General features: G+C 48.1%; 1 protein-coding gene across 3 annotated transcripts in view; it reads right to left on the reverse strand.

The window, feature by feature from the left end:
- FAM118B (family with sequence similarity 118 member B) overlaps nucleotides 1-13603 on the reverse strand; it is a 76903-nt gene that overhangs the window by 37658 nt on the left and 25642 nt on the right. For 2 of the 3 annotated variants that reach the window (XM_030221971.1, XM_030221969.1), the window contains exons 4-5: nucleotides 7580-7807; nucleotides 5612-5740 (exon numbers count right to left, since the gene is read on the reverse strand). In XM_030221971.1, the coding sequence (XP_030077831.1) occupies nucleotides 5612-5740; nucleotides 7580-7807 (357 nt within the window). The remainder of the gene's footprint in view (nucleotides 1-5611; nucleotides 5741-7579; nucleotides 7808-13603) is intronic. The other variant, XM_030221970.1, reaches the window with a different exon arrangement.

A 13603-nucleotide genomic window follows, 5' to 3' on the forward strand; every position in this document is an offset into this window, starting at 1 on the left:
TCAAGGCCCGATTGACCCCTTTGAGGTCGAGGATAGGCCGGACAGAACCTCCTTTCTTTGGTACCACAAAGTAAATGGAGTAATGTCCCTTGCCAAGCTGACTTTCTGGCACAGGAACGACCGTGCCCAGGCGGATCAGATTGTCCAAGGTCTGCTGCACTGCCACAGCTTTGACCGGAGACTTGCAGGGAGAGAGTACAAACCCGTCTTTTAAGGGTCGGCAGAACTCTAGCTTGTAGCCGTCTCTGATGACTTCCAGCACCCAAGCGTCTGAAGTTACTCTGGTCCACTCGCCCAGAAACGAGGACAGGCGTCCTCCAATCTGCACTGGGCCATGGACCAGGACCCCGTCATTGGGTACGAGACCCTGGGGGAGGACCGGAGGGCGTACCTCCGGGACGGCGGTCTCTGCGAAAGGAATGCTGCTTGGGGGAGAAGTTCCTTTTGAAGGAAGAGGGGGCAGAGGAGCCCGACTTGCCCGGGCGGTACCGACGGGCTTCCTGAAACCGTCCTCTGGAGATACCGGGGCGAGCACTGGCCCGAGCCCTGACCTCTGGTAACCTCTTGCCCTTAGACGTGCCGAGATCGGTCACGATTTTGTCCAGCTCGACCCCAAAGAGCAGCTTGCCTTTAAAAGGCAACTTAGCCAGGCGGGACTTAGAGGCGTGGTCCGCAGACCAATGTTTCAGCCAAAGCCAGCGCCGCGCAGAGACTGTCTGAGCCATGCCTTTAGCCGAGGCTCTCAAGACATCATACAGTAAGTCTGCCAAATAAGCCAAGCCCGATTCCAGGGCCGGCCAGTCAGCCCTCAAGGAAGGATCCGAGGGGGAAGCCCGCTGCACCATCGACAGGCACGCCCTGGCCACATAGGAGCCGCAAACTTAAGGCAGCCGCCTCGAAGGACGACCTTAAAGCCGCTTCCAATCTTCTGTCTTGGGCGTCCTTTAGGGCCGTGCCACCTTCCACCGGCAACGCCGTTTTCTTAGTCACCGCAGTGATTAAAGAATCCACGGTAGGCCACAGATAGGCCTCACGTTCACTCACAGCCAAAGGATAGAGGCGGGACATAGCCCTAGCCACTTTAAGGCTCGCTTCTGGGACATCCCATTGAGCCGAAATTAAGGTGTGCATGGCATCATGCACGTGGAAGGTTCTAGGCGGGCGCTTCGTCCCCAGCATAATGGCAGAGCCAACAGGGGCTGAGGGAGAGACGTCCTCCGGAGAGGAAATCTTCAAAGTGTCCATGGCCTGTAACAACAGGTTGGGCAAATCCTCTGGGCTAAAAAGCCGCGCTGCAGAGGGGTCATCCGCTCCATCCGAGCGGGGATCCGTCTCCTCCAAGGAATCCGCAAAGGACCGTTGGGAGATCTCAGACACGCTGCCCTCATCTACATCGGAGGAGACAAATTCCTCCAAGGCCTGGGAATCAACCCGAGGGCGTTTACCTCTGGGAACCTCAACCTCTTTACCAGACGAGGGAGCAGGGGCAGCGTTGTGCATGAGGAAGGCCTGATGTAGCAGCAAAACAAACTCAGGGGAGAAACCCCCCAGACTGTGCACTTCCGCAGCCTGGGCAACAGCCCTAGACGCACCCTCAACCAGCGCTCGCAATAGCGGGGGAGAGACATGCTGCGCATCCAAAATGGCGTCCGGCGCGAAACTCCGCGAAGGAGCCGCGCGGGAAGAACGGCTCTTAACTTTAGCCGCTTCTGTGCCGTCGCCCAAATTAAGGGCGTTCATGGCATTAATGTCTCCAACCTCAAGGGCGGCCCAAGAAGAAGCCGTCTGAGCCGCGTGGCCGGCCAAGATGGCGGAGGCGAGGAGCGGGGGATGGGCGTTTATGGCGGGAAAAACCGCCACACCGGAGGAAGGACCGGGACATTCATCGGTCACGAAACTGTCACCCAACAAGGGCGAATCAGGCTTTAAGACCCCCGCATCCCCTCTAGAAGCGCTCAAGCGACCCGGGGAGCGACCCTTTGCGCCCTCGCCCTCCGACGCCATATGCCACGAGGAGAAGAATCGGGGAACCCCCTGCCCGCTATAAAAAGGTAAAAATTACCTGCTGTCCGCTCCGAGTTGTAACGACCTGGTGTCCCAGTGAGTAGCTGCAATAGACGCTTAAATAAACGTCGAAATAAACGCCTTTAAGGACGTTCAAATTTTTTTTTTTTTTTTTAACGGAGCCAGCGGGAGGGGGGAGAAAAGGAGGGACCTGGCACCACCAGGTTTGCACTTGCTCAAAAGAGCCCTCAACCCCAGGCACTCAACAAAACCTAAAAATTAGGCTTGGAGGCCTAGCCAGAGCTGCTGCTGTGTGTGACCACCACCTGCTGAGATAGAGAACATACTGAGGAGTTTCCGGCAGCACATGACCACATATAGGGAGGCAAAAGTTTGCTCTCTATCTCCACCTGCTGGTAGATGGACACAACCCACCAGTCTATGGATTGATCAGCTTGATGATATGGAATTGTTTGTTAAGTATCATTTGCCTTTTTTGTACCGTTTCTTTTCGTACTGTTCTTTGGTTTCAATTAGTGAGTTACAGCACCAGCCTCCTTTTCCAGATCTGATCATACTACTAATAATATGAAGAGAGGCACTCAATGATCTATTGAGCTTCTTGCTGAACCTTTGTGAGAGGGAGGGGAAGGAAGGTGATTTTGAAGAAACTGTTGTACTCTGCGACAGATGCAACTGCCTCACACCAATTAATTTCAGGTAAGAAGGATACAAAATATCAGGGCATATTTGCTGCTTAACGACTTTCTTGATATCTGTATAGCTCTGCCACTGCTTCATTGAGCAACCCTGAAAAATGTAGATTGTTTTTGTATTTCTCCTCCAGTGTCCAGGTGGCCGCCATTGTCTTAACTTTATCAGGAAGCTGTATAGGTGAGGGCCAAAGCCCAATGTGCTCCATCAGTCTTGAGTTTTGCCCTTTCACCTGCATATTGAAAATCTGAGAGCCACACTGTCCTGAAATCTGCACTCAGCTCCCTCCACTCCATCATGGAGGCCCACAATACATATATTTCACTAAATTCCATTTTTAAGGTCTTCCTGATCAAAGGAATTGACTTTACGTTCCAACTTGTCCAGCTTCCTTGTGACAACACAAAAAGAATCCTTGCGATCAGAAATCCGAGTTTCAGCCAAGTTGGGCCAATTTGTCTACCATGATGCTCAATCTAAGAGTCCATGTTAGCTGTAAATTTAAAAATTAAAGTCAGATGACTTCGCACAGCATCTGCCATATGCCTGCTTTGGCCCACTTCTTATCATTGCCTGGAAAGGAATCTCCTCTGAGCTGCTCTTTTCATTCTCAGCAGCAAAAGCAGATGTATTTTTATTTTTAGAGGTCTAGTTGTCCCAAATTGTTGGGATGGACTTCTGATTGGATAACTGTGGCCAAGGCATCACAAGTGCAGAATTTGGTATGGCGTGATTTTTTTTTTTTTTTTTTTTTTTTTTTTTAAGAAGACTACAGCTACCAGTTAAAGACCATAACATGATCACCCCATGAAAACATATTTTGACACTATTTTCCTTGTAGTGTCAAAAATATGTTTTCAAGTTTAATTCATAGGTAAACATGCAAAATGGTTTTTAAAAATTGCTCCCCCTAAGTACAAGTAAAACAATGAATTCTGTTTCACAAGCATACTTACCTGCACAAAAAAAAAAAAAAAAAAAAAGAAGAGGCAAGGATAGGTTGAGAAAGGAAAGTATGAATGGCAATTTCATTTTTTTAAGTTACAACTACTACAAATTCTGTTTTGTTTTTTCTTTTTAGCTCTAAAAATTTGGAATAGTTTATCTTCCTCCCTTTGCTCTGGGCCCATGCTTAAAAAAAAGTTAAATGTCTCCTCAAAATGTACTATTTTTCCACAATACCTTGCAACATTATTCAGTGCCTGAGGACAAATTTCTGAAAGCTCATTTAATTGAGCTTTCAGAAATTGATCCTCAGGCACCGAATAATGTTGTAAGATATTGTGGAACATGGTTTTTAACAAAAGGGTTTTTTCCCTTCCTTTTCTGTTGTTTATGGTTTGCTTTCCTATTATTGGCATTCCTTTATAATTTTCTCTTTTGTATGTGTGTGCTGCTTTGGTCTGTGAGACAGCTTAAGTTGTATCAAATCGAAATAAACATTGTGCACTCACAGAGTGCTTACTGGTGCATTTTCAAAGGCAAACTTGACAGTTTCTCTTTCAAAACAAGCTTGCAGGTCTACCTGGAAGCAGTATTAAGGATTTAAATTTTCCCCCAAATGCTATACCAGATATACTCTGGAAGAGGTGACCAGAATGACATCAGAGCTATATTAAGGCATAGGCAAATTAGGCATGTGCCTTGGGCCCAAATGTTTGAGGGGATCCTGTCAAGATGTGCTCAGGTTCAGGAGACTAAGATTGCCAACTGTCTGGATTGTTGCAGGGAAAAGTATGAAGGGTCTGGGGTCTGGTCAGGAAAAGAACAGGCAGCAAATACCAAAATTTTACATGCTGGTGGGCAGACCTGGTGGGAGGTGGGGTACTATCTGAATGAGCACATGGGAAGCAGGACAGAGAGCTAGAAAGTGCATGTCGTGTACTTGTGGATGTTTCTGTGTATCTGCTCAGGATAGTCTCATAGAAATGAAGCTTCCCTTTGAAAATCTGGGCTGGATTGGGGAAGTTCACTGGTACAAATGAACCTGTGTACATACTAAGTGAAGGGAAGTTTTCAATTCAGGGAATTTACCCTATTAACTCTGGCAAATTCCTTTGAACACTGTCCTAATACTGCCTGCACTCTGCCTATATTCTTTCAGAAGTAATTAAAAAAAAAAAAGCTAAAATATTTTATTTTGGGTTTTTTTTTTTCCATTTGTAAACCTTTTTTCACATGTAAAACTCTGGAAATGTACATCTTGGACCCATTGCCCTTAAATCTCACTCTTCTAGGCAGTCCATTCTTGGAATCTCTGGTCTGTATCATAGACAATAGAGAGTGAATATGATTTGCCCAGCGTCCCTGGTTCTCAGCCCACTGCTGCATAGCTGCCAAGTTACCCAGCTCCAGTCCAGGAGGGAGAATTTTTAGCCAGTCCTGATTTTGAACTTATATTCCAAGTCAGTGATCTTTTCGTAGTCATTATCATCAATTGAAATCAGAACTTCGGGGCCCATAATGTACCAGAATAGGGTTGCAGAAATCCAGGATTGGTCAGAATTTCCCTTCTAGAACTGAGTAACTTGGCAGCTCTCCTTCTCTACCCATTAAGCCCCTCTATTCAAAGCATGTGCTTGCATAGTCCCCATGCTCACTCACAAGCTATTACTGCTATCATACCCACAAGGTAGGCTCTGCACTTTTCCCTGCTACTTCTGAAGAGGTGAAATAATGATGGGGGATGGGGTCCCTGGTGGTGGTGGGGGCCACAAATATATGTTTGCCTAGGGTCCAATATAGGGTGCTGTATGTCATAACTACGTTTTTGTTTTGTTTTAGCAAAGAGAAAAACCCTTGTTAATATACATATTGACTTATGCACAGACATTGTGCCCCACCATAATATTTGCAACAAAGGTATCTGAACTACCGTGTACAGTTTACTCACCATAACCTCTGTGTTACGAAGCACATTTTGGTAACCTGCCGGATGTAGGACAATTCCACTGGGATTTGTATAAACTCCATGGATATGCAATACGCTTAGATGCTTTTTCTCCTGTGCCCATTCCAGAACCTGCATGAGAAAACCATGAGGAGGATTCCTTATTCAGGCCAAGTGGACTATGAAGAGAGATCCCTGCACCAAAGACGATTGTGACGAGGTGAAATTTGTCCAACAGTGTGGATGATGTACAACAGAATCCTCACTCTATGTGACATGGGATCAGCATGAAGATCACTGCTCAACCTTTCCCACAATATATGCGCCAACCCCCCCCCCCCCCCAAATCCCAGAACTGTCAATACTTCTGTATAATCTCTGTTAACTGGCATCTCTCTCTCTCTCTGTGTTGAATATCCCCTCAGCATGATTTAACCAGGCAGGAAACTATCCTGCCAGGTTAAACCATTTTGAATAATGGGCCCAATGTTACTTTGTAACAAATGTTCGAGGAACTTTTCATCCTTTTACAAAACTTCTCCACTACATACTACTACTTAACATTTCTAGAGCGCTACTAGGGTTACGCAGCGCTGTACAATTTAACAATTTAACATACCATTACATAATCCAGCAAATCAGCAAGGCAACCCACTCCAGGAGTGTCAAGCTCACTTCAATGAAAGGCTGCTTTGTTACAAAAAGATACTTTAGGAAAACCAACAGGACAGGGTTGGGAACAAATGGTGCAGAAGGGGGGGGGGGGGATTGTAAAACATTATTTTTTTTTCTATTAATAGTCCTTTTCTGACATTTCTTGTATATCTACATTTGGTCTTTTTTGAAAAGTATCGCAAGCAGAATGGCAGAGGTATGAGGGAAAGGGGGTATTGTGGATCAGGAGAGAAGGAACACCACATAACCCTTCCAATCATCTCTCTTCACATTCCCTCACTCATGCTGCAGCACCTCTTGCCCCTCCCCATCCCCTCACTCATCTTCCCATCACACCTGCCAGGACAACAGCAATGACAGTGAAGTGCCCTGAAATCCAGCCTTGTCTGCTCATAGGGCTGGTGTCATGCCTTGAATCGTGTGGGACACCAGAGTCCTCAGATTCAAAGCAGGATACTCTGGATCTAGCAGCGAAGGAAGACAACGTAGCACAAGATGCTGCATTGCAACTATTGCTGTCCTAACAAATAAGGTCAGCATGGGACAAAAGCAGGGGCAGAGGGAGAGATAAGAGGACTGTCAATGCTTCTGTCACTGCTGATCGTTCAGGCCTAGCAGGAGGTAGCGGCACATGTGTCCTAAAACACCGCCTTCTTTCTTTTGCCAAGAAACAGACTACAGGTTGGGAGTTTGAGGATCAAGGAGCCATTTACACTGCAACTATTGACACTACTACTACTACTACTACTTAACATTTCTAGAGCGCTACTAGGGTTACGTAGCGCTGTACAATTTAACAAAGAGAGACAGTCCCTGCTCAAAGAGCTTACAATCTAATAGACAAGTGAACGGTCGGTCCGATCGGGGCAGTCAAATTGGGGCAGTCTGGATTCACTGAACGGTAAGGGTTAGGTGCCGAACGCAGCATTGAAGAGGTGGGCTTTAAGCAAAGACTTGAAGATGGGCAGGGAGTCCTGGAAGCAGTCAAATGACTGAACTGTGGGGCAGAAGCAGTAGGCTAAAGGGGTTCAGCTGAACGGAAATGACCCATAAACTGTTTCACACCCTGGATCTATACAGTCTCCTTTCCTGTGTAGTCATTTAAGTACAACAGTTACCAGTCTAGCTTCAAGTGCCCAGAAAACAAACCATCCAAGAACAAGATCAGAGTGACATGTGAAATGCTTCTGCACCAAGTAAATTTTGCAAAATGCCCCTCTCAGGACACCCAAGCACTGCTCTGCCTCTGTCCCCCATATTTGGGGGGGGGGGGGGGGGGAGGATTGTCAATCTAACCTTTTTCTCATCAGTGAGGTCCAGTGATTCCAATTCCTTGCCCTGGTGTGCTGCATAGATCTCAAGCAGGTTGTCGAAGTTGGTGGTCAGTACCAAAGCACCATGCTCCATTAGCTGTAGCACAGACTGCAGCAACTGCTTTCCACTATCCTCCATTTTCGATTCTAGGTCATTAAACACCTCATACAAACAGTCCTTGAAGAAAGTGGAACGAACGTTGCTAGTACGCTGCAAAGCAATAGCAAGTACAGGCAATAAAATCAGGCTCCAGCTATAACTAGCAAGTTAACGGGGGAAGGAGGGAAAGTAATGAACTGGGTAGACATGATGAATGTGTGTTAAGGGGGGGGGGAACATTTGGGCTTTGTCAGTATGAGGAAAAGGGCGTGAATGAAGTGGCTGTTGGAGAAAAGGGGAAGCATTAAGACAGAAAACTGCACAGCCAGGAGGCAGCCCCATCTGTGGTTGCAGGGAGCCACTTCTAAATTAAACCTCAGCAGGATGAGTAGGGAGGATACAAATTATATATTAGTGTTCAAACGCGTCTTCTCTAAATTGATAGCCAGTTGCCCAATATCCGAAGCTATGCTGGATTACGTGCTAGTGTGTGTGCAGTATCAATTTGAAAGAGTAGAGAGAAGTGGTATCTACAGGATGTCCCAACTTGTTGGCCGATTTAGGATTTGTTAAATATCTTAAAAACAGCAAGATGAGTGAACATTAACGTGGATTGTCAGAATGAGCTATGAAGAGTTATGCTAGCCCTTGCTCTCAGTAAAATACAGGCCAATGGCTCATAATAAGAGCTAGGCTTCTTAAATTCAAAATCATCTCTGATACAAAAGAGAGCTAGCTTGTAAAAATCAGAGATCACCTTTGACACAGTTACATTTCACTGTGGCAAGTACTGAGATGGGGTAATTGAGAACTGGCAAGGGTGGGGGCAATCTACTCTATAAACAATCCTGAGACTGGCACCTGCAAGACGTCATGAGCAAGAGTTGCTATGGTTATGTAGAGATAGTACTGGGTCAGCTGCACCCTAGGTGAGAACATCCAAAGGGGGGGCTAGAGGAAGGTTTGGGAACATGTGAAGTCATTCTGATCAACTGATAAGAACCAGGAGCCCTGTTGAGACAGCTGGGGTCCATTGAAATGAATAGGGCCAAAATTGTATATAAGCAGCAGTTTGAGGAGTATGAGATCAGACAAGAGGAGAAGAAGAACAGAGAAGGAAGACTCCAGAAGGCTAGAGAGAGAGAGAGGACGTGCCATGATATGCGGTTCCATTATGTGAATGCTTGACTTGCCTGTACTGCCATTGGTAAGATTGTAAGAAACTATCTTATTATATCTACTACATACTGGGTTCCTTTCTAATTACAAGGGTCTATACTGCCTTGACGGTGTAAGCCTGTTATGAGCAGATTTAAGGTTGGGGTACTTAAGCATCTAGAGGGGATTTGCAGTTCTCTCTAGGATAGTACAGAGAGCCCATGGCTTCCGCTGCCCAAATGGGTGAGGCAGACCTAATTATAAACAGCTATCAACCTGTACTAAAATGGGACTCGGGCATGGAGAGCAGTTATCCACAGTTCAGACAGACTTGGCAAGGAGGATGATGCCAGAGTTTAAAAAGACTCCCTTATCCATTAGCAGATTTTGAATGCTTGGATTTATCAGAAACATAGGTTCTTTAGATATGGAATAAGGTAGGTAAATATCTGGTCTGCCTTATTGTGCCAATGTTGAAAAACTGGGGTGGGATGGGGCATAAAGCTTGCATGCTTCTAACCAGAAGATTGCAGAGATTTTGTCCAATTTCTATGCTAAGATTTACTCAAAAAGAATGAGAAATCAGAGTATGGATGAGTATTTTATTTTATTTATTGCATTTGTACCCCACATTTTCCCACCTATTTGCAGGCTCAATGTGGCTTACATAGTACCGTCAAGGCGTTTGCCCAGTCAGTTGATAACAGATACAAGGTTGTATAGTGATTGTATGAATTATAAGTAGAGGGTTGCAAAGGGATAAAAATTGTGTGTTGTCCAGTACGATTATAGTCATGCTGTGTTGCTGGGTGAAGAGGTTTACGTGGGATCATTGGGGTAGGCCATTTTGAAGAGGGTGGTTTTTAGTAATTTCCTGAAGTTCAAGTGGTCGTGCATTGTTTTCACAGCTTTTGGGAGGCCATTCTATAGTTTTGCGCTTATGTAGGAGAATCCGGATGCATAAGTTGTTTTGTATTTCAGTCCTTTGCAGTTTGGGTAATGTAGGTTTAGGTAGGATCTTGACAATTTGACTTTGTTTCTTACTGGCAGATCTATGAGGTCTGTCATGTATCCTGGGACTACGCCGTATATGATTTTGTGGTCTAAGGTGCAGATTTTGAAGGTGATCCGTTCTTTGATTGGGAGCCAGTGCAATTTTTCTCAAAGAGGTTTGGCATTTTCGAAGCGTGTTCTGTTAAATATCAGCCTGGCTGTTGTGTTTTGGGCGGTCTGGAGCTTTTTTTATGAGATGTTCTTTGCAACCCGCATAGATTCCGTTTCAATAGTCTGCATGGCTTAGGACCATTGATTGTATTAAATATCGAAAGGTTGCTCTAGGGAAGAAGGTAAAATTATGTATCATACCTGATAATTTTCTTTCCATTAATCATAGCTGATCAATCCATAGACTGGTGGGTTGTGTCCATCTACCAGCAGGTGGAGATAGAGAGCAATCCTTTTGCCTCCCTATATGTGGTCATGTGCTGCCGGAAACTCCTCAGTATGTCGATATCCAAGCTCCATCCGCAGGACTCAGCACTTAGAGAATTACACCCACAAAGGGACACTCTGCCCAGCTCACCACTGCCGAAACGGGGGAGGGGAATTAACCCAGCTCATCCCCACACAAGTGGGGGAGGGGAATCCGTCCAGCTCATCCCCGCGGAGCGGGGGAGGGACACCACACCCGCCGATGCAGGGGGATCTGGCTTATCCTGCAACCGCAACCGCGGGAGGAGCTGACTGACCCTAACACCGCCGAAGCGGGAGGGGTACAAAGCTGCCCTACAGCCGCACGAAGCGGGAGGGAGCGCCGGCAGAATTTATGTCTCAATCCAGCCCCGTAAAACGGAGGGGAGAGGAATGCAGCAGCTCACTGTAACACAAATTCGTCTCAACTCTTGAAGAATCCATTGAAAAACTTGAACACGAAGTCCTCCTGAACAGGAACTGAAGACTAAACTTGAACCTGAAATGCAACCAGAATATAAACAATACAGATATCTGGGAGGGCCTATGGATTGATCAGCTATGATTAATGGAAAGAAAATTATCAGGTATGATACATAATTTTACCTTCCATATCATCATGCTGATCAATCCATAGACTGGTGGGATGTACCGAAGCAGTACTCACCCAGGGCGGGACATTGAAATCCCTGACCGCAACACTGAAGCTCCAAACCGGGCCTCCGCCCGAGCAGCCACAGTCAAGCGGTAATGCCTGGAGAAGGTATGGGCCGATGCCCAAGTTGCCGCCTTGCAAATCTCTTCCAAGGAGACGGACCCGGCCTCTGCCATAGAGGCCGCCTGAGCTCTAGTGGAGTGAGCCTTCAGCTGGATAGGCGGCACCTTCCCCGCGGCCACATAAGCCGCTGCGATGGCTTCCTTGACCCATCTTGCCACTGTAGGCTTAGCAGCCTGCAGACCCTTACGAGGACCTGCAAACAGGACAAACAGATGATCCGACTTCCGGAAATCATTGGTCACTTCCAAGTATCTGATGATGACTCGTCTCACATCCAGATATTTGAGAGCAGAGTATTCCTCTGGGTAGTCCTCCCTACGAAAGGAAGGGAGACAGAGCTGCTGATTCACATGGAAGCGAGAAACAATCTTGGGCAGGAAGAAAGGCACTATGCGAATAGTCACTCCTGCCTCAGTGAACTGCAGAAAAGGCTCTCGACATGAGAGTGCCTGGAGCTCGGAAACTCTTCTGGCTGAAGTGATAGCCACCAAAAGACTGCTTTCAACGTCAGGTCTTTCAGAGATGCCCTAGACAAGGGTTCAAAAGGCGGCTTCTGCAAGGCTCTTAGCACCAGGTTGAGATTCCACGCAGGCACCACTGAGTGCAGAGGAGGGCGCAGGTGATTAACTCCCTTGAGAAAGCACACCACATCTGGCTGCGAAGCCAGGGAAGCACCCTTCAGGCGGCCCCTGAAGCAAGCCAGAGCCGCTACCTGGACTTTAAGGGAACTGAGCGACAGGCCTTTCTCCAGACCTTCTTGCAGGAACGCCAACACTGAAGAAATTGGAGCAGTGAAGGGAGAAAGTGAGCCTGCTTCAAACCACGCTGCAAAGGTACGCCAAACCCTGGCGTAAGCAGTAGAAGTAGAGCGCTTCCTCGCTCTCAGCATAGTGGCGATGACCTTGTCTGAGAAGCCCTTCTTTCTCAGACGCTGCCGCTCAATAGCCAAGCCGTAAGACCAAAGGGGGAGGGATCCTCCATCACCACGGGACCCTGATGCAATAGGCCCTGCTCCACTGGCAGCCGCAGAGGATCGTCCACTGAGAACCTGATCAAGTCCGCATACCAGGGACGTCTGGGCCAGTCCGGACCCACCAGGATTATCCGTCCCGGATGCTTTGCCACCCGGTCTAGCACCCTGCCCAACATGGGCCAGGGCGGGAACACATAGAGAAGCTCCTGTGTCGGCCACTGTTGGAGAAGAGCATCTACTCCCAGGGATCGAGGGTCCCGTCCTCTGCTGAAAAAGCGCAGCACTTGGCAATTGGCCGATGACGCCATCAGATCTAGGCTCGGCTGGCCCCAGTGCTTCGTGATGTCCAAGAACGCCTGAGCAGATAGCTGCCACTCTCCGGGATCCAAGGTATGGCGACTGAGAAAGTCCGCCTTGACATTCATGACTCCGGCAATGTGGGCCACTGACAGCTGTTCCAGGTTCGCTTCCGCCCACTGGCATAGCTTCATGGCCTCCTTGGCTAGAGGGGCGCTCTTGGTACCTCCCTGGCGGTTGACATGTCTGACAGGACCCGTACTGGCTTCAACGCCAGTACCGGGATGAACTCCAAAAGCACCAACCGAATGGCTCTGAGTTCCAGGAGGTTGATAGACCACTTTGCCTCTGCAGGAGACCAGAGCCCCTGCGCTGTCCTTCCCAAGCAGTGGGCTCCCCAGCCCGACAAAGAGGTGTCCGTCGTGACGACAATCCACTCCGGGGTCACCAGAGGCATTCCTGCAGACAACTTGTCTGTCTGCAGCCACCAGCTCAGCGCCTTGCGCACTGCTGGGTCCAAGGGAAGGCGCACAGCATAATCCTCCGACATCGGAGTCCAGCGCTGCAGCAGAGAGTGTTGTAGTGGTCTCATATGAGCCCTGGCCCAGGGCACTACTTCCATCGTGGCCGTCATAGAGCCCAACAGCTGCACATAGTCCCAAGCCCGAAGGGGAGAGGCTACTAGGAACTGGTCCACCTGAGCCTGAAGTTTGACAATCCGATTGTCTGGCAGGAACACTCTGCCCACTTGGGTGTCGAATCGAACTCCCAGATACTCCAGGGACTGAGTCGGGCGCAGCTGGCTCTTCTCCCAGTTGATGATCCACCCCAGGGAGCTCAAAAGAGCAACCACCCGGTCCACAGCTTTGCCGCACTCTGCATAAGAGGGGGCTCGGATCAACCAGTCGTCCAGATAAGGATGGACTTGTACTCCTTCCTTTCGCAGGAAGGCCGCGATGACCACCATTACTTTGGAGAAGGTCCGCGGAGCAGTAGCCAACCCGAAAGGGAGGGCTCTGAACTGGAAGTGTCGGCCCAGGACTGCAAAACGCAGAAAGCGTTGATGAGGAGGCCAGATGGGAATATGCAGGTACGCTTCCTTGATGTCCAAGGAAGCCAAGAACTCTCCTGCCTTTACTGCCGCTATAACAGAGCGGAGAGTCTCCATGCGAAAGTGCCGCACTTTCAAGGCCCGATTGACCCCTTTGAGGTCGAGGATAGGCCGGACAGA

The sequence above is a fragment of the Microcaecilia unicolor genome, chromosome 12 (assembly GCF_901765095.1).
Source record: "Microcaecilia unicolor chromosome 12, aMicUni1.1, whole genome shotgun sequence".
Lineage (NCBI taxonomy): Eukaryota > Metazoa > Chordata > Amphibia > Gymnophiona > Siphonopidae > Microcaecilia > Microcaecilia unicolor.